General features: G+C 41.2%; 3 protein-coding genes across 15 annotated transcripts in view; 2 read left to right on the top strand and 1 right to left on the bottom strand.

Annotated features, from left to right (window-relative positions):
- Positions 1-17,566, top strand: part of LOC108886436 (advillin) — a 118,475-nt gene that overhangs the window by 57,040 nt on the left and 43,869 nt on the right. The window lies entirely within an intron of this gene.
- Positions 246-17,566, bottom strand: part of si:ch1073-456m8.1 (leucine-rich repeat flightless-interacting protein 2) — a 67,804-nt gene continuing 50,483 nt past the window's right edge. Inside the window, exons 1-6 of one of the 4 annotated variants that reach the window (XM_018681300.2) lie at positions 3,655-3,803; positions 3,263-3,337; positions 2,406-2,444; positions 2,023-2,184; positions 1,777-1,860; positions 246-1,384 (exon numbers count right to left, since the gene is read on the bottom strand). In XM_018681300.2, the coding sequence (XP_018536816.1) occupies positions 818-1,384; positions 1,777-1,860; positions 2,023-2,184; positions 2,406-2,444; positions 3,263-3,337; positions 3,655-3,753 (1,026 nt within the window). In that variant the 5' untranslated portion in view covers positions 3,754-3,803 and the 3' untranslated portion in view covers positions 246-817. Of the gene's footprint in view, positions 1,385-1,776; positions 1,861-2,022; positions 2,185-2,405; positions 2,445-3,262; positions 3,338-3,654; positions 3,804-17,566 lie in introns of those variants that run through there. The other 3 variants (XM_018681301.2, XM_051074463.1, XM_051074464.1) reach the window with 3 other exon arrangements.
- The window catches only part of LOC108886438 (growth/differentiation factor 11), an 89,028-nt gene continuing 74,751 nt past the window's right edge, over positions 3,290-17,566 (top strand). Inside the window, exons 1-3 of one of the 9 annotated variants that reach the window (XM_051074456.1) lie at positions 3,290-3,369; positions 4,020-4,087; positions 4,804-4,883. Coding sequence is in view for 2 of the 9 variants with exons in the window: in XM_051074462.1 (XP_050930419.1) it covers positions 7,125-7,539 (415 nt within the window). In the remaining 7 variants the exon portion in view is untranslated. Of the gene's footprint in view, positions 3,370-3,938; positions 4,088-4,803; positions 4,884-5,630; positions 7,540-17,566 lie in introns of those variants that run through there. The other 8 variants (XM_051074462.1, XM_051074457.1, XM_051074458.1 and 5 more) reach the window with 8 other exon arrangements.

Below are 17,566 nucleotides of genomic sequence, written 5' to 3'. Positions count from 1 at the left end.
AGGTTATTTTATTGTATGTGAGCCTTTACTCATCCCATTTTGAAAAGAACTCTAGCTGTGAGTGTCTAAATATCTAAAGGTGTAATTATGATTGGAGCCATAACAGCAACAGTCTGAATTCTTCCAGAGCTCACTGTATTTTGCACACAGGTAAATCCTGATTTGTGTCTTGGCAGCTTTTAGTGTACAAACAAACTTTCTTAAAAGATAACCAAAGAGATAAACGGTCAGAGCAGCATGGAGTATTCTCCATGTCCATCCACAGATTAAAAAAAAAAAAAAAATTAAGACACATATTAAAAAGAAATAATTGGCAAATAATATAAAGTAGTCATTTGTGGAATTCCAGCTGGTAAACCACCTGGATCCTGAGTTACCTTGTTGTGAATTTCTTCTACAGTGTATTATAGCTAGGGCTGCAACTACCAACTATTATCATGATCAATTAATCTGCAAATTATTTTCTTGATTAAATGTCCAAAAATATGGAAAGATTACCACAATTTTCCAAATTGCCTGTATCCTATCAGTAGTCCAAATCCCCAAAACATTTGACATCATCATATCTGATAAGTAAAGCAGCATATCCTCCCATTTGAGAAGCTGAAACCAGTGAATGTTTGGCATTTTCCAATTACTGAAATCGTTGCAGGTTATTTTCCTTTGATTGACTAATTGATTTATCATTGCAGCTCTAATTACATCAACTCTGAGCATTGTTGACAGCCTCAAAGTTTTCTAAGAACATAAAGATAAGATTCGAATGCTCAATAATAATCCCTGTCTTTTCTCCCAGTAGCAGGTAAAACAGATGAAGTTAAGACACAACGCACGAATCAGGATTCTTGGGTTCTTGGGTCTCACCATCATTGCCCTGACAGTTGTTGGTTGGACTTTTCTCTTTATTCTCTGAATCACTGGGTAGCTCCAACAGGTCTCCATCACCTGGAAAGATCTTATCCTGCTCTGGAGTGTCAGCAGATGCATCCTCATAGGCACTTACGTCATCCGAGTCGTTCCTGTCAGGCGAAGGATCTCTCCCATCTTCAATGCAGTTTTCGTAAGGCCTCTGGTGGACCCCGTCTTCGGAGAGCGGGTTGTCCAGTGCAAGGGAGGGTATGTGGCACAGGGGTTTATTGACCATCTTCCGCAGCTTCGTCAGGACACCTCCTTCATCCTCAGCTCCTTTGTCCTGCCCCGCCTCTTCAGACCCTCTACGTCTGCTCTCACTGCTGTGAGGTTCACACAGGGATGAGTCCTTTTCCTCTGTGCGTGCAGCTCGACTCTGCTCCTTGGCATCGTTTTTCATTTGGTGTCCTTGTCTTGTTGCTTCATCTCCACATCCATGTGTGTTCACAGGAGGAGATGGTTGGTTATTCCTCTCCTGCAGAAAGAAATGTAATTGTTTACTAGTAAATGAAGAGCCCTTTCAGATAAAATAATAATAATAATAATAATTCCATTAGAAAATTAATTAAATGCATTTCAATTCCAATTGTAATGACTCTGAGTTTAATACTGTCTGAACTATATCGATATATAAGAACAGACAACCAATACATTATGACGTGAAATTTCATCATCATCATCATGTCCACCAGGAGAACAAGCCAAACATGCTCCATCTCCATTATTCACATTCAGTAAAAAGTGATCATGCTCCTGCCAAACTGTTAGATAACAGGTTCCATAGGCCTTTACATCTTTATACACAAATTCCAAAACATTATGTCTCCATAACGTTACATAATATTATAATTTCAATTGTCACATTACCTCTTTTAATCTCTCCACCTCTTGCATCAGAGCGGAGACCATGCTCTCCAGCTTCCTCTTGGCCTCCCTCTCTCGTTCCAACTCCTACAAATGTAGAGACACAGTCACATCACGAGAGGGTCGGCAGCTTGTTGGTTTCAAACTTACTTGTTACAATTAAGAACAAAAGAGCGTTATATTAGAAAGTCCTAAAGGGTCTCAAGGGAATAGTAAATGCCTACACTATTTGGTGAGGCCTTGACATACCAAACTAGCCTGTCCAGCTTCCCTCTGGGCCTCAGCCAGCAGCTCCTCTACGCCCTCCAGCGTGTCCTGCAGGACATCCACCTGGAACAACAGAGCCTCTCGCTCGACCTCCAGCCCACGCAGCTCCTGCACCACCTCGTCATAGCTGGCCTGCAGCTCCAGCTATGCCCAAACACACATACAAATCAGTGTGGGAAATTTTAGAGGAGCGTGTGCCAGTCAGTGGGAGGTTAAGTGTTTGGTGAGCTCTCAGATCCCTCCATATGTAAAGGAATATTCATCTAATATTATGCCTGACAGAACTGTGAACAGGGCTTTAAAGAGTAATAAACATCATTCTATTTATAATGATTAAAATAAGAATAAGAGTAAGACATAATCACCATTTCTGGGAGTCCCATGAAGAGATCCTGATCAGACTGCTGAAAGAAGAAAGTTCATTTGTAAACAGAACAAAAACAGTCTGTGACATTGAGGGCAAATTTTCAGATCCTGCACTTAAGTACTGATGCATCAATGTAAAAATAGAGACATAAAAGACATAAAGTTCTGCTCTCAAAATTATGCTTAAGTATAAGTGCACAAGTATTATCAGAAAAAAATAGTGTGTGTTCCCCTGTGACTGATACATTAATGTATATGACATTATTAAGTGCTGATTCATCAACGTGTGAAGCATTTTACTGTTGTAGCTGGTCGAGGTGGAGCCGTTTAGTCCGGTAGTTCCCAACCTAGGTCTCCCTTTAAAGAGTCCTAGGATAAATCTGAGGGGTCGTGAGTTGAGTACTGAGATAAGAAAGATGGAAAAACAAAGCTCTAGCGCACTATTTTGTATTCATAGTTTTCTCCAGTTTTTGATTTGTGGGATATGGTGGGTACTTTTACCTCTTAAAGCCTCAAAACACAATGTAAATGAAACCATCTACTAATTATAACAGGAGAAATAGGCAGCTCATAGTCATCTGAACCAAGAGGCCCCAACTAGGCTGGAAACTACTGGTTTAATCTGTAACACTACCTTGTATCATAGTGACCATAACTGTCAAACAAATGTTATCGAATAAGAAGCAAAAAAGTTAACATAAAATATAATGTGCAAGTATGTCAAAACTGTACTGCACTACTGATTAACAGATATAATCAGGACCATGGTCAGGTTTGATAAGGTAGAGTCTATTACAGGTGTTTCGATTTTTCTGGCCACTCTCGGCTCCTGTCCATGATGATGTCTGGCTCTTACCTGACTGTCACTCCTCCTCTTCAGGGTGCCTGCTCGGCTGTCGCTTCGTGCCAGACGCCTGGATGAACTCTCAGTCTGATAAGGAGATAAAAACAGACACATCTCAGGTAGAGCCCAGCATCACATACAGCCAGAGCAAAACAAAAACACAAAGAGTCAGCTAATAATTGGGGAAGTGTACTGAAGCCACAGGCCTGATCAAAACAAATGACTGTTTCTCTGAGCCGTTGTTCGTTTAAACAGTTAACAAAATGGCTAAACGTCCCACCCGGACTACATTTTCTAACATAAATGATTAAAACGCTATAATTGTAGGGTGAAACAGCAGTGAGGTTAACTTTAGCTCTAAACAAACCCTCTCACCGACGACGTCGTGATTTCTCTGAGCCCACCTCTTTTATAATGCTGCGGAGAGACTCGTCCTCGCTCAGTCCCCGAGAAAACGTCCGCTTCCTTGGCGAACCACTGCTGTCCAGCGTGACTGAATGCATTTTTTGTGTTTTATATTAAGTCTTTGTTTATGTAAGAGACACCTCCGAGTTCTCTGGGTGAAGTGGTGTTTGTTTCCTACGCAGCAGCAGTGAGTGTACAGTCGACGCCCAGGCCGTGATCTACGGAAAGCCACGGGGACCAAATTGTCTTTTAACACCGCCCTCACTCCGCCCACGCTCACGGGAAAAAGTCAAAGATCGCAGAGGAGTCATGTTTGGAGATGTGGGGAGTTAAAAAATAAATTAGTTTTGTGTTTGTTTTTAAGTTCAGATAAGCAGCATGGCGCCTGTCAAGGCCTACGTGGTGAAATGACAACAAGGCCTGTATTTCTAGGTGAGTCTAATGGTTTGTTGTGGTGGAAAGCAACAAAGTACATTTAGTCAAGTGCAGTTGGTGTTACTCGTACTTTACTTGAGTAAATGATAACGTAATATTATAGATTAAGTTACCCAGCAGTATACAAAGTCATTGAAATTGGCCCTGCTCTTACCAGCTGAAGCATTAGATTGATCTACACATTCAGATATTACTGACTGTAATCCAGTAATATATTTTTGTGTAATGGGCCAGTCTGCATAATGAGTACTTATACTTTTGTTACTTTGCGCATACACTGATTAACTGGTAGTTAATTAGGCACACCTGTTCAAACTAACACAGTGTAGGGCAGCAGTCCTACAACAAATCCTCCCTTCATAGAGTTTATGATGTTCAGTTTGTGCTGAAGCTGTTTTAGAGAGGTGATTCAATTACATGGTCATTTTAAGACTGTGGTGTGTGGTGTTGTAGAAATTTATTGAGTTTTAAGGACAATTTTATCAGTGAGGATAAGCTCTCTGAACTCTCTGTACACTGTTCAACATCACAACAAACATCCTCAAAAAGTAATCTCAATAATATGAATTGGTTCACATTGTATATTATCTCTGCCACCTAAAGGAGCTCTGGTAAACACAGCATCCTTTTTTATTGCAGTGAAGTAACATAAAGTTCAACATGACTGTGCAGTCAGATCAGATAACACAATTGAGCAGTGTACATTCTGTTAGTCTTTGCAGAGGGAGAGACTTTGGAGAGTTTTGACTACACAGAGTTGGTGTTTACAGCAGACTGAGATGGCAGAGACATGGTGAGGCTCTGTCCTGCAGATATTCCACAGATATTTAGACGCTGCAGGTCCTGTCCAAATAAAGCTCCCAAGCAGTGCATTTATGCAGATCCCCAGCAGGAGCATGAGATGAATGAGTGTGTGCATCCATGCTGAGAGAAATGTCATGGAAACATGCCAACAACACTGGTCATTATGATACAGTCTGATACAGCTTGAAATAAGGTTCATATATCAGTAAGCACATGTAAATACTGTGTAACATAGACCGTTTTTGTATTTGATCAATAGACATATTTGATGCTAAGAATTTACATTGCAAATTGTCTAAGTGGGTAACACTTCTTTTCATTTGAAGTCAAAAATTAAATACACAAAAACAAGGGCATTAGTTCACCATGCCAGTAAAACATGTAGCACTAAAGGAATTGTTTAGACTAAACATATTAAACAAAAAAGATATAACATGTCAAGTAGTGATCTTTAGAGGTGCTGTCCTAACTATCACCATCCATTGTTGCAAAGATGAATCAGATCTTTATTAGTTTCCTGAAACTTGGTGTAGTGTAATGTAAGATATTGATATTGCTCTTGTTATCTATTCGCAGAGTGTGGTGTTAGTACTTGGGTCTGGCTTGGTGCTTCACATAGAGGTTGTTACTCTAATCTTAGTGGTTGTGTTGGTCAGTCAGTAATGTAAGTTTGTGAAAAACTCAGTCTGAAATGATGTTTAAACTGTTTTTTCTTCTCATCTGTCGTTTAATAAAGTGCTCCCTGGGGTTGACAGAAACGAAACATGATGTGCTCTGCAGCTGCAACTGCGTTTTCCTCCAGCAGATGACACTAGTGGGTCAGTGATGCCACAATTCACTGCAGGCAACTCATTGCTATAAGAGATGCAACTGTAGAACTCTGTTCCAGAAATAACACAACTTTTATTAAACCTGTATCCAGTCATGAAAACAATATCTCTAAATGGTTTGTAGCTGGGCAACTTTTGATTAGAACCTGAGGGTTTTGCATATACTGTGGGTTCATAGATGAAATATGACTCATATAAGGCTTAACATTTTACAATCCATAACAATGAATTGAGAAAAAAACATAAAATCATGACACTTTAATTGGTCTTATATAACAGTTTCATAAATTGGTCTAAATTCATTTTAAAGCAGGTCCATATGAAGAGGTATGCAGACCCACTGCTGCATAGTTGTAAAAACCTACTGTTATATTAAGCATTTCTTTTATTTATTTATTTGTTTTACCATGCTGTCTAACGGATTTAGCATGTGTAAAAGCTTAATGGTGCAGGATTGATCCATCAGTTTGTAGAGAAGGGCATGTATCTACTTTCCTGCTTCATATGGAGACTTTGACGCTCAGTTTAAGAGCCCTGCTTGGGGAAAACCTCCTGCAACAACTAAATAATCAGCACCTGACCATCTGGTAGATCTCCATGTAGATCCATCTTCAGTGATTTTTTTTTTCTTTCAAAATACACCATAAATATTTAGATGCGTGTGGTTTGTGGGTGGATGTGGAGAATTCGGGGGGAATCCATGCGGCTTCTTTCTTTTTCAATTTGCACCATTAAAATAATTTCTAACAATGAGTATGAGCCACAGTGTATGCCATCATCATAATAATCTAATTGGGCAATATCTCTAATGTGAGACACTGTTTGGGCACTGTAAAAACATTTATACTCTCATAACAGTGCGTGCACCCTCCCTTCGCTCTGTCCCTCTTGACTTGGTGACAGACCTAAAAGCCTTTTGTTGCAATCTTAGCCAATGGAGACGGATTACGACACCGGGCAGCTGAGATATATAAAGAGCCCCTTTTTGACCGCACTTGCACATTTTTCAGTGACACTTCTGAACATTCACACACCTCCATGGACTAAACTGTACAGAAGACCCACAAAACAACCATTATACTACATGTGAGCGGGCTATGCATTCATCAGATAGATAATTTGTTAACTTTCAATCAAAACAGACTGTACCGAGACACACTGGAACGCACTTTTTTTTTTTTTTTTTTTTTGAAAATTTATTTGCAAAAGCTCCTGCTGCAAAAAAAAGCAACTTCGGGGTGATCGTATTGGATTAGATGCATGACACTGATTCCCTGCCTTTTGAAGGATAAGGCAAGGAGCGGCGCACATCCGAGAGAGGGGATATAACGGGATAAAGGGAGTAAAACAGACAAGAAACAGAAAGCAAAAGTTGCATTGCCTGGTGTCCGCGCATCGTCATGCCGAGGTACAACTTCTTACTGTGCTTAATGGTGCTCATCTCCCTGGGACAGTCGGGGAGCGATGAGCCCAATCTGCTGCTGCCTCCCGCCAGCGAGACGCCCACGGATGCCGGGCTGTCTCTGCTGGACGAGGACGCCGGTGCTCACGAGTGTTCCGCCTGCGTTTGGAGGGAGCAGAGCAAAGTGCTGAGACTGGAGACCATTAAGTCCCAGATCCTAAGCAAGCTGCGCCTGAAGCAGGCGCCCAACATCAGCCGGGAGGTGGTCAATCAGCTGTTGCCCAAGGCGCCTCCGCTCCAGCAGCTCCTGGACCATCACGACTTCCAGGGAGACGCATCGTCCCAGGATGAGTTTATGGAGGAGGATGAGTACCACGCCACCACGGAGTCCGTGATCACCATGGCCTCTGAGCGTGAGTAACGGTTTACAACCCAACAACAATATTGTCTCCAAATGCGTCATGCGCGTAATTGCGGAGCAGATAGGTTCAAGTGGCTCAAGGCCTGCTGCGTGGACAGTGGAGCCGCCGGGGCTCAGCCAAGTCAGTGACCTAACCTACTTTTTGAGATCTAGATTGGGGAGGGGGTGGGTGGTGGGTTTGGGGTCCACTCTGTGTGCCTGAAGCGGACTGATAAAATTAGACAAATCGCTCTGGTCAGCTGCTGGCCACGGCTGTCAAAATAGGGATTATGTGTGGACCTGATAAATCAATAATCAGCAGCATCAAGAGCCTCGTCACTCTGAAACAGACAGCTCCAATATGTCCTGATGAACTTTTGTTTTCATGGCGATGAGGATGATTATGATTATGATGATGATGGAGGAGGAGGAGGAGGAGGGCTAAGTCCTGTTGGGGCAGGGTGTCTAATATTTAGCTGCTGCTCAACTCCTCAGTCCAGCCTCCTGCTGTCATGTTCAAACTTTCCCTCTTTGGGATCATTTTTGTGCCTGACGGGGAGTAAACGCATGACAGACCCGCTTGAATGTCAAGTGCATTATTAATGATAATGCAGCATTTGGCTGGCAGTTGCATCACTTTATCCTTTATGTCCTGTTTTGCATAAAAGCCCTAAATTTCTGGAAGTTATGATCACGTCGTGAGGCCCTCTGATTATTGCCCCCTGACAATTTGCTCGCCCTCTTATGGTTTACCATAAATCCACAGATAAACCGCAGGCAGGCCCCTTGGAGACATTTTATAAAATTACTGTTGAACCCTGGCAGCTGTGCTCTATCGGTCTTTTATAGGAGGCTCTACCGGTTTCCCTGCTGTTCATCGCAGTGAGAAAAAGTGTGTCCAAAAAGCTGCTATTGTTCCCCTCATGCAGCGGCCCCCCTCGGCCGCACTTGCCTTTTAAATGCGAAGTTTATAGGCGCAGCTCGTTTTTTTTCACCACGAGTACACAAAGACAGAGAATCACTTAGTGTCGAGGGGAGTGTGTGACCTTTTCCTGGCGAAACGCGGGGTTCAACAACATTTACACACGTAATATATTCTGCACAAGGCAGATGAAACACGCTGCAAATAATCAGGGTTTTTTTTTTCAACTCCACGAGTGAACAAAGATGGGCCTGTGTGCAGGAGACCGTGGCCTTATGAGTTGTCTGATTTAATTAATTTCTCGTTCTAATATCTATCTATCTACAGGTGACTTGTAGAGACATTGTAAATGATTTGAGTTGTCATTATGTGTCTGTTATTTTTAGGACATTTCCACAAAATTCTATCTATCTATCTATCTATCTATCTGGACCTTAGTTCCTTCTTACTAAATTTGTTTTATCTTTAGATTATCCTGTATCCTGTAGTTTAATAATGATGCCTTCTTCACCTGTCCTGACAGCCCCACCTGTCTCTGTGATTGCAGCAGAAAGAAACCATCAGTTGTCAGTTGTAACTGCAGGTTTATAGTCATCTGAATCATTCCTCGCCCAACACTCCTTTAGCTTGGTATAATTTTTAAATACCACTTACAAAACCCTGTGTATGTCATAAGAAATGCTTCCTCTGAGAGTTGTTGTTGTTCGGTGCTGATGTGAGTGGAGCTGTTTATTTCACCTTTAAGGAGATCAGCTGATGTCTTTTGTCTTACAGGTGACTTGTAGAGACATTGTAAATGATTTGAGTTGTCATTATGTGTCAGTTATTTTTAGGACATTTCCACAAAATGGTATCTATCTATCTATCTATCTATCTATCTATCTATCTATCTATCTATCTATCTATCTATCTGTCTGTCTGTCTGTCTTGCTTACATACTGTATGTGATACATGCTGACAACTGAGGTTTTCTCAAATAAGTTGTTGTGATCTCTCTGAAGTGCAGATCAGTCCTATATTGGACTATTCCCTCTCCACCTGTAAATATAGACAGGATGAAACACACACTCATCTCAGTGCACTCAGCTGTAGATTACAGGGGAAACAGTAACCTCAGACTATATTTTTGACTCTTTGATTCCCATCCTCTGCGCGCACACACACACACACACACACACACACACATACACACACACACCTTCTCAAGTCAGAAGAGGAAAGGTATTATGCATGACGCCGACTGCTAATTGCGTATTTCTGACAGCCTCATGTCAGCCAGTGAAGCTAATGACTGACATTACCGCCGTATCTGACGTTACAGCACTTCCTCTCTGTTCTGTTTGCCTCATCTCTTTTTATTTATTTTTTTTTTTACATCAGCTGCAGTTTTTATCATCTGCTCCTTCTCCCCCTCTCTCTCTCTCTCTCCCCCCTGTCACCCCCTCCCCCCGCCCCCACATTCCTCCCCGTTAGCCCCCTCTCTCCTTCCTCTTCTTTTCTCCGGTACTCATGGAAGAGTTGAGAGAATGAGTGCATCTCTTTTTTGCCTGTGGCGCCTTAGTGATCCCACAGGATTAAAAGTGCCTTTTTCTGTCTCTCTGATAGAAGGAGGACTTCAAACACTATTCCCTGCGCACCTCGAACCCAATCACCCTTTCACGGTCGTGCACACTGCCTTTGATGGGCCATGTGGGTTCACACAGTACATACTGAACTGGACCCGAGCCAGAGTTGCTTCTTAGTATTCACTCAAGGTACATGGGTGCCGCAGTGGGGGTTGAGAGGGTCCATGCTTCCTGGTCTCTAATTACTATGAAATTTCATGGAAAAGTACAGCTATTTATATCATAGTGCGGCACTTTATGTACTAAAACATCTCCCTCTGTACAGTGTGTTGTGTAGGTATCCGCTCCACTCACTATTCATGCATAAAAGGTGACTCAGTTTATGAACAGTTTACCAGGGTTGTTTTCTACTGCAGCTAGTCTATCTGCATTAACGTATGAGCTGAACTGCTGGAGTCTGTATACATTTGATTTATGTGTGGGATTGTCGTGGACATGTGTGCAAAGTGTGTATTTTAGAGCTCGGTTTTGTTTTGCCTGAGGTGGGGTGAGGATTTCACCCCACTAGTCTCCCATTTGTCACCTGTCCAAGACATTTAGACCAGACCTTCCTCTGCCATTGGCGACCTTCTCCTCCTTTCTGTCTCTCTGTATGTTTTGAAGCTGATTGACCGCGCAGCATTTGACTTATAGAAACTCACCAGGAATATTTCTGTGTCTTCTCCTACTTCCAAATTATCTGCTGAAACGCACCAGTATTAGGATTTATGTGATGAGAAGTGGCACCTCTGTAGACTATGATCACTGCTCTTGTGGTTTTTATCACCACTTTTTTTTTTTTTTTTTTTTGGAAAGTTAAAAGCCATTCAACAAGATCTTATTGTAGTCTTGTTTAGTTTTTGCTTTGGGTAAACTTTTATTGTGTGTCATGACAGTAATTTTGAGATTGTCCAGTGACAGAGAATCCAGCAGAGAGCAGCACTGGCTTACCCTCCCTCCCAGCCTTTATTACATGTTTAAATTTTATTCCAGCTAATGGACATACAGTATCTGTGTGTACAGAATGTGGGAAACGAGTGGCTGCTTGTAGAGAAACACTTAAATAAATGTTTAGACATAAAGAAAATCACCTTTCAAACATTTCTAATCACCACTCAGCTGTTCCTGAAACTTCTCACTTTGTTAAACTATTGTATACCCACATCTTGTCTTGTCCATCATGATTGTGTGTAGGCTAATATAACAAAGAGCTATACTGGTATTATTATGTAATCCTGTTAAGATGAGGCACATTCAGCTCAAGTACAGGCTTACACAACTCTGGAGTACATCAGATCAACATCTACACACATGTAAAGGTATGAATTTCCACATGTGCCTGCACACATATGTGTAGACGCATAAGGATGCTCACACATAGTGACACACCGACACACACACACACACACACACACACACACACACACCCACACAGTCACACACACACTCCAGAGAAAAGTTCTCCTATTGACAAAAAGGGTCACAGAGTTCACAGCTATGTGATATATTGGAAGAGGAGACTATTAACCTCATCGGGTCTCTTTCTTTGGCAGCAAAGACGAACCGGTAGTAACTTGAACACTTATCCCCCACCACACACACACTCACATACACACACGCTCACACACACACACACACACACACACACACACACACACACACACACACACACACACACACACACACACACACTCATCTACTAACCACTCCCACAAAAAAACAAGTCTTTTATAGTGTTGACCCTATAAAAGGGTCATTTCCTGAAGGTGCAGGAACCATAAAAATTAAGAGGGAGAGCGCTAAAAGGACAGAGCAGCAGAAGTCGGACTGTCTTCAACTTGCTGGCCAGTGTTTGCTGGAAGTTGATGACTATGTGAGGTTTTTATAGATTTATTTATTCCATGGAGGTCTCAGTTTGACGATGACACCTGTTCTCCCTGTGTAGTTGCTGGCATCAGTTGAGGGAAAGATAAACTTTGGTGTTGAATTGTTTGGACGCTGGGGCACGACCGGTTTGTTTAAAAAGGAGTAAAAACTTAAGAAAGAAAGGTCTATAGGACTGTAGAAATTGCACAACATACTGTCAACTTTATGGCTAATAAAATTTCAAAGGGACCAAAGTCTATTAATACAGGGACAAAATTTCCCCAGGACCTCAGGAATCTCACTCCTTCCACCCTCCTTCCCCTATTCCCACGCTCCCGTGTACCAGTCCCTGCAGTCGGTCCTTTCTTTTGGTATTTGGGAATATGTTGCTTTGGAATTTAATGCATGCTTTCACCAAAAATACAACACTGAGGAGTTTGGAGAATGGATGCAAGACTGCATTATATCAGTTAAGAGGCATGGCCATGCAAGAATACTTTTTGTCTCCTTCTTTCTCTACTGGTGTGTGTATCCACTGCTGAGCTCCTCATTGCCTCTTTAAAGGATTTCAAAGAGTGCGATCGAGTTAGGTGCACCACAGCTCATGCTGTGGGTATGGAGGGGGGTGGTGGGGGGTGGAGGGAAGAAGCGAGTGAGTCCGCAGGGAGCAACAAGCAGCCCAATCCTATCCTAAAGGGACAGAAATCATGGATGGGTTTTATAGGTACAATTAAAAAGACCTGAAACAGATGTTACGTTTCACTAATAAAGGAAATAATTACTTCACACCAGTAATTAAGCCCTGTGTAGGGACATGAGTGAGGAGGAGGAGGAGGGGAATGAAAAGATAAAATGGAGATCATTGAGGGGATTATTGTTGATGGATGCGTTCAAGCTTTGTGTGGTCGTGTGAGAGGAGCTGCTGAGGATCAGTTTATGGAAGAGTCCATTAAATCTAAGAGGCGTTTAAGCAAAGGAAATGCTGCATTGGCATAATGTTGGATCCCATGAGGGAGCCATTGTGTCGGAAAGAAGTACAATTAACCGTGGATTACCTCATGATTATCTACATGAAAATTTAATTAGCCTCTTTTCTTCGGCAAAGAAGAGCAGCTTCTCGCTGTATTTATCACCTGTGGTTGTATTTCTGCCTGCCATACCCACATCACCCCAGGAAGTTCATTATGAAAATGCACAGCTGAAGTGATTTCTTTAGGGACAAGGGCAGAGTTTGATTTATATAATGTACAGCACAGATGGATTTTCGTGTTGCATAAAAATTCTTGCATATAAAGAAAATGCTTCCTAGAGGGAGGTTTGGCATCAAGTGGCCACACTGACTTTGTCTTTAGAGAGAACTCTTGGCTCAGGCTCTGACAGATTTGGGTGGCTTCAGGGATTTTTTTTAAGTAGCTGAGTGTGCTCAAACAGAAACACTTCCAGGTTGAGCAACAACAAATTCATCAATAATGAGAATGTATACTGACCTGAAAACACCAACATATAAAAAAGAATGCAGGATGAAAGTCTTTAATATATAATAGTCTAAAGATGGTGAGCAAACTAGTTTTTTTGTTTTTTGTTTTTTTTACATATCCTAGAAGTGTGTTCCAGCCAAACTACGTCCTCTGCATCCTTTGCCTTTGAGTAAAGGCAAAGGACGCAGAGGACAGAATTATCAAAGTTTTGCCTGTTTTTACTGTAGTTGTTGGAAGTTTAGGCTCATCTAAGAGTTGATTAGTTGCTGATGTCACGTGATGAGAGAGATAAATGTAGGTGTCATCTGCATAATTGTCAAAGTGAAATCAGGTGTTTTTAGTATTTTGCACATCAAAAGTAATGTACAATGTCAAGAACATGGGGGGCATGGAGGCAAAATTCTCACACCAATTCCTAGTTGTGGGATCTCCAGCAAATGTAAGTGACTATGTTCATGACTGGGAAGCCAGTGAGGGATCACACCCTTTTCAGTGCACAAGGACCAACTTTCTGGTCCTTTGCAACTGACTGAGGCAGCATGGAGTGTAAAGAAATAAAATTTTGTTTGATTTTGTTTGCAGTATAGCAAACTGTCAGAATACATTGAGAAAGTGACACTTGACTATCTATCTACATAATGTCTACTTAAGGCGGAATCTGATGTCATCTAATGTAATGCATTGATACAGCAGGCTCAGTGCTTTTGTTATTGTCAAATGATTTCCAACACAGATGTATTGTAATATAAATTCCTGGAGCTGTTCTCAGATGGTCTGGAGAGATGGATCTCATTCTTCCTCCAGTTTATTTTTAGGCAATAACTCTGGATAAAGATAAACATTTTGCTCTGATCATGGTAAAAAAAAAAAAATCAGTGACCATATCTCATTAGGGAGGAACACGACTCCAGAGGTTTGACTGCGTAACAACAACCAAAATGTGTTAGCTGGTGTTTATGCAGTATGTGCTGTTGTCACTTGTAGCATGTTACAATGTAATGAAGCTGTGGGACAAGTTTATTTGAACACAACTTCTGTTCCTCTAGTTCCCATAACTCAGTACAGTCTCTCATTTAGCATTTCCTTCATCAGTCTTCCTGAAAAAAAAAAGGGTGTTCCTTGGGTTTACTTTCCATACTATAAGAAACATCAACATCTGCTACAGCCGTTGCCAAATTAATCTGAACCTTTGTGATACTGAAAAACAATGATTACTTTTGGGGAGCAGAGAAAAACTACAGTTCCCATGAAAAAACTGAAACAGCCCTGGTACTTAAAGTCATTTTTACTCAGTTATGTCTATAGTCATAAAACTCAGTAATGCTCATTTCTGAGGTAATTTTACTATTAATTTTCTAGTTGTAATCTGCGTCTTCTGTGTGAGTTTTTATCATCCTGTTCTCCCTTCTTCAACCACACATAGACTAACTCACAAAGTCTGAATATCCAAGAAAGTAATTGTAGTTTGCTGTACTGTTTGGCTGTGCAGGTGATGTCTGCCAACTAAGATTCAGATCTCACCATCCCATGATGCATTCTGGGGACTTGACTGAAAGTCTTAACATGCTGGTGATGGCAATACAACCAAAGATGTATGCAATATGTGCAATATGTCATCAGGGCTTTTCTAAATCACTGTGATATAAACGACATTAGGTTTCACCTTAGTAATTAAACAAAACGATTTTAATTAATCGCAAGTAAAAGTAAAAAAATAAAATAAAATCAAATTCTGCTCATCTTTAAAATAACATCCATAAATGTATTTTATGTTTGGTCTTATCATCTCAGGGTTTCCCATATTCTTTTTTTCTTTTCTTTTCTTTTTTTTATTTGGAAGCTTTTAAAGCATAATGTGGTTCGGACCATAGTGGTTAGTGGCTAAATTCAATATGTACAAAGTGAGTACAAAGTTTCCTAAGGACTGTTGTCAGCTTTGTGCATGATGGTCTCTAATTCTAATAATTCAGTTAAACATTGTTATATAGTTTTTTAATCATGCAGTGACGTGGTGGTGAGACTCAATTCAGATAAGTTATATTAATTTATTCTGTGACTGAAGCCTTTTATCAGTCCAAAGCAGCAGCACTTCAAAACAGAGCAAATCAATCAAAACCATATTTCTGCCTTGTCCTGTTTAAATATCTGCTTAAGTAAAACACGTGAAAAGTTTTTGGTTTTAACTTAGAGCAGAGCATTGTCTTCTGATATTAACGTCTTCCACGCAAGTGTGGATGCACACAAACACAAGCAGTGAGACCCCAGCAGGCCTCCTGCTGTCCAGCTGTCCACCTTATTGCAGTTCACTGCACGCTCCCTCTTTTCAACCTCTGTCCCCGTCCTGCTGGAGATGTCCTGCAGACGTTCCCCTTATAATACAAGCATATATAACCCTAAACACTAAAAGCAATGAGCTTGGAGTCTGCTTGCTGATGTCGGTCAGTTTGGACCTTGTGCATGTTGTGTGTTTATGTGCAGTTGCATGTTTCCATGGGTGTGTGTGTGTGTGTGTTCACTGAGCTAGAACAGGGAGCATTAGGAGGTGTCTTTTGTTGCTCCTGGGGGGCTACTATGCTCAGTCCTAATAGGAGTCTTGTGCCTGCCGTTGTCCCAGGGGAGGGCTTCTGAATGAGGGGGTCTAACTTCACACACACACACACACACACACACACACACACCCCCGTCCATCCTAGCTCGAGCCCGGCCTCCCCCACCACCCTCTCCTTTCCCTTGGGACTGGCCGAGAGACAAAGATGGGAGGTGAGGCTGGGGTGGGATGGGATGTTTGAGGGGGGTGCACTGTGGCCCCCTGTCTTATTAGAAGGGTCGTGAACGTGTCACAATGATTAATATGCCGAGGTGCGTGGGGATACCCTAGAGTCACATTTATTCAACACGAAGGCTCCCAAACACACACTCACCACAAAATGGCACATTTGCATTTCCCATTAAGAAAAGAAAATATAGATATATATGCAAATGAAACCTATCTAGGTTTATACCATTATGCATTATCCATTTGGACTTTAACAATAGATGACCATTTCTCTCCCAACCCCACTTTAGCTGTGTTTTTTCACCTGATTGGCATATGTTACCACACATGTATATAATACTCACATGACTGCCTTTCAGGAGTTTGGGGTAAAAAAGTGAACTTTAATGAAATCTTTTTTTTTCAGGTCATTTTTAAAGCTAAGAACATCTGTGATAAACCCTGGATAATTCTTAAAATCATGTCAGCCTCTCTGACATCAGTCATCATCAAAGTCATCAGTTAAAGCAAACTCATCATCCAGGTTTTTGTTTTTTCTCTATCTGATATTTGACAGAGTTAAACGATTTTTACATAAGGTTGCAAAAAGACTAAATTCATGTTCTTGTTTTTAACTAACAATTGTATCCTGTTGTGATGAGTGAGTGGAGAGATTGTCATTGCAGTAAATGTAGTGAGGTTGCTCTTTATTGATAAAGTTCACAGCACAGGGAGAGGCAGCAGCACAGAGATCATAGTCTTCATCAAAAAGCAGAAACCTCTGTGAACTCTGTCCGTTCCTTATGTTCTTTTCTCCTGTGGGAATCAGGCATATATATATATATATATATATATATATATATATATTCACTTAATAAAGATTCTACTGTTTTCACCACATAATATAACATTTAGGCACACTCACTGGTAACACATGTTACCTATTCATTGTATAACTACCATAACTTCCCCTCTCCATCTGTTTTCAACTGTTTTATTAAAAGCATTTAACTTTAAAATGGCCTATGGCCATATTAAAACGGACAGATGGCATGGTGAATAAACCGTTTACATTCTATATGTCTCCCTTTACATGCATGTATAGGAGGCTGTGGGCTAACTATGGGACACAGGTACCCAGGGAGTCCACCAGATGTTTGATAGGCTCACCTGCAGGCCTGCTGCGTGCTGGCAGTAAAATTCATGCGCTGCATATGCTGCAATTATACCACAGGGAAATATGCTGCTGTAATAATGAAGCAGGCTGGAAACATGAGGAGGAAAAGCAAACAAGCCGGTTTCCTTTGGAAAAACACATCTTCTATCCATACTTCACTTGGTTTTTCCTTATTATTTTCACTTTTTACTGTATAGGAACTAGTTTTTTATCATCAGTCTGGCTGAGGAGAGAGGTG

Source organism: Lates calcarifer, linkage group LG12, assembly GCF_001640805.2.
Source record: "Lates calcarifer isolate ASB-BC8 linkage group LG12, TLL_Latcal_v3, whole genome shotgun sequence".
NCBI lineage: Eukaryota > Metazoa > Chordata > Actinopteri > Centropomidae > Lates > Lates calcarifer.
The sequence above is the reverse complement of the archived record's forward strand: the minus strand, read 5'-3'. Positions and strand labels throughout refer to the sequence as shown.